The sequence below is a fragment of the Bison bison genome, unplaced genomic scaffold (genome assembly GCF_000754665.1).
Source record: "Bison bison bison isolate TAMUID 2011002044 unplaced genomic scaffold, Bison_UMD1.0 scf7180017864107, whole genome shotgun sequence".
In the NCBI taxonomy this organism is placed as follows: domain Eukaryota; kingdom Metazoa; phylum Chordata; class Mammalia; order Artiodactyla; family Bovidae; genus Bison; species Bison bison.
Window position 1 is genome coordinate 1,488,820 of NW_011494679.1, and position 1,437 is coordinate 1,490,256.

The 1,437-nt window shown below is 45.7% G+C and overlaps 2 protein-coding genes across 2 annotated transcripts in view; one reads left to right on the forward strand and one right to left on the reverse strand.

Moving 5' to 3' along the window:
• The window catches only part of PDGFD (platelet derived growth factor D), a 147,112-nt gene extending 145,850 nt beyond the window's left edge, over nucleotides 1-1,262 (reverse strand). Inside the window, exon 1 of the mRNA XM_010838874.1 lies at nucleotides 1,090-1,262. Within this exon, the coding sequence (XP_010837176.1) occupies nucleotides 1,090-1,262 (173 nt within the window). The remainder of the gene's footprint in view (nucleotides 1-1,089) is intronic.
• The window catches only part of DDI1 (DNA-damage inducible 1 homolog 1 (S. cerevisiae)), a 2,656-nt gene continuing 1,225 nt past the window's right edge, over nucleotides 7-1,437 (forward strand). Inside the window, exon 1 of the mRNA XM_010838875.1 lies at nucleotides 7-1,435. Coding sequence (XP_010837177.1) covers nucleotides 1,261-1,435 — 175 coding nt within the window. The 5' untranslated portion in view covers nucleotides 7-1,260. The remainder of the gene's footprint in view (nucleotides 1,436-1,437) is intronic.

Below are 1,437 nucleotides of genomic sequence, written 5' to 3' on the forward strand. Positions count from 1 at the left end.
TGTTCAAAGTAATGACTTATTTCTAACCAGTCTCTCGTTTTAGAGAACTTCTGTATTTTCCACACAATTCTGCTCCCACATCCAACGGGGTAAACACATTCTACTTAGAAAACACTATAATTCTGCACTGCCTCTTACATTTTCATATTCCAGCAACAGCTCCCTCTTTGAGCCATTGAGAAAACCTCTAGGCTGACCCTCCTGCCAAATTACATCTTTCATTTGTTGTGAGAAAACTCTTCCTTAAATTAATTAATAAAACAAGTATCACAAAGACCTGCTTCAAATCCTTTCCATTTCCTTTCTTTTCTCTTTTTTTCCCCACCTTTTTTTGGAGTGGGGTTGGGGAGGGGAGGATTCTTGTTTATTGATAATGCTTAAATTCCTTGGGTTCATATACAGCTGTTCATAAATTGGTTCCAATGAATTTTTTTCCAGCTTCACAGCCTGCCATTCAAATTCATGGACACTTTTCTCCTATTACATTTAATGTATCACATTTCTCTGGAAAGAACAGACCTTGTTATGAATTGTTGCTTTTATGCATACAGTTCCTTTTGTCTAGAGTGACTCTCCCCACTTTTCACATGGGAAATATTCATCCTTCAACATCCACCTGTCTCATCTTTAGAGAGACATCCTCTGTTCCATTGAATCCCTCAGTATGCTGAACACGTCTGAAAGCACTGACCTCCAGAATTGTGATTTACTCATTTCCCATCAGTCTACCCCTAGGATATGAGATCCTCAAGGGAAGGCACCACGTCCCATCCATCATTTTACCAACCACTTAGCCTGATACTTGCCATGTAGGAAACAAATACTCATTGTTTGGGGGGTAAATAAAAGTACACAGAATACAATTCTCAAATGAACACAATGCTAATATGTTGTTTAGGGAAAAGCTGAAACAATCTTTTTCAGACCGCGGGTCAAATAGGCTTTGAAGGACTAGCCTTAGAACCAAATGGACTGGAGTGACTTTATTTCTATGGGAACAAGTGGTCTAAGTTCCAAGCAGCACACATAGGAATGGACTTTGGAACACAAATGCCCCTGCAGTGTTCCATGCGGCCAAGCAGCAGGCACCGAGGCTGGCAGGCAGCCCCCAGACCAGTGGGTGGCTGCATCTCCTGGGGAGGTGAATGCACAAGACACCACGTCACCAGAAGCAGCCCAGCCATCCACGGAGACCAGCTCCAGTCAAGCCAGCGAGCTGCCTGATGCCCTCTGTCCATTCGGCCCTCCCGGGCCCGGGCCATGCTGCTCACGGTCTACTGCGTGCGGAGGGACCTCTCCGAGGCCACCTTCTCCCTGCAGGTCAGGCCCGACTTTGAACTTCACAACTTCCGTGTGCTCTGTGAGCTGGAGTCCGGCATCCCTGCCGAGGAGACCCAGATAGTCTACATGGAGCGGCTTCTCGTCAACGACCACTGC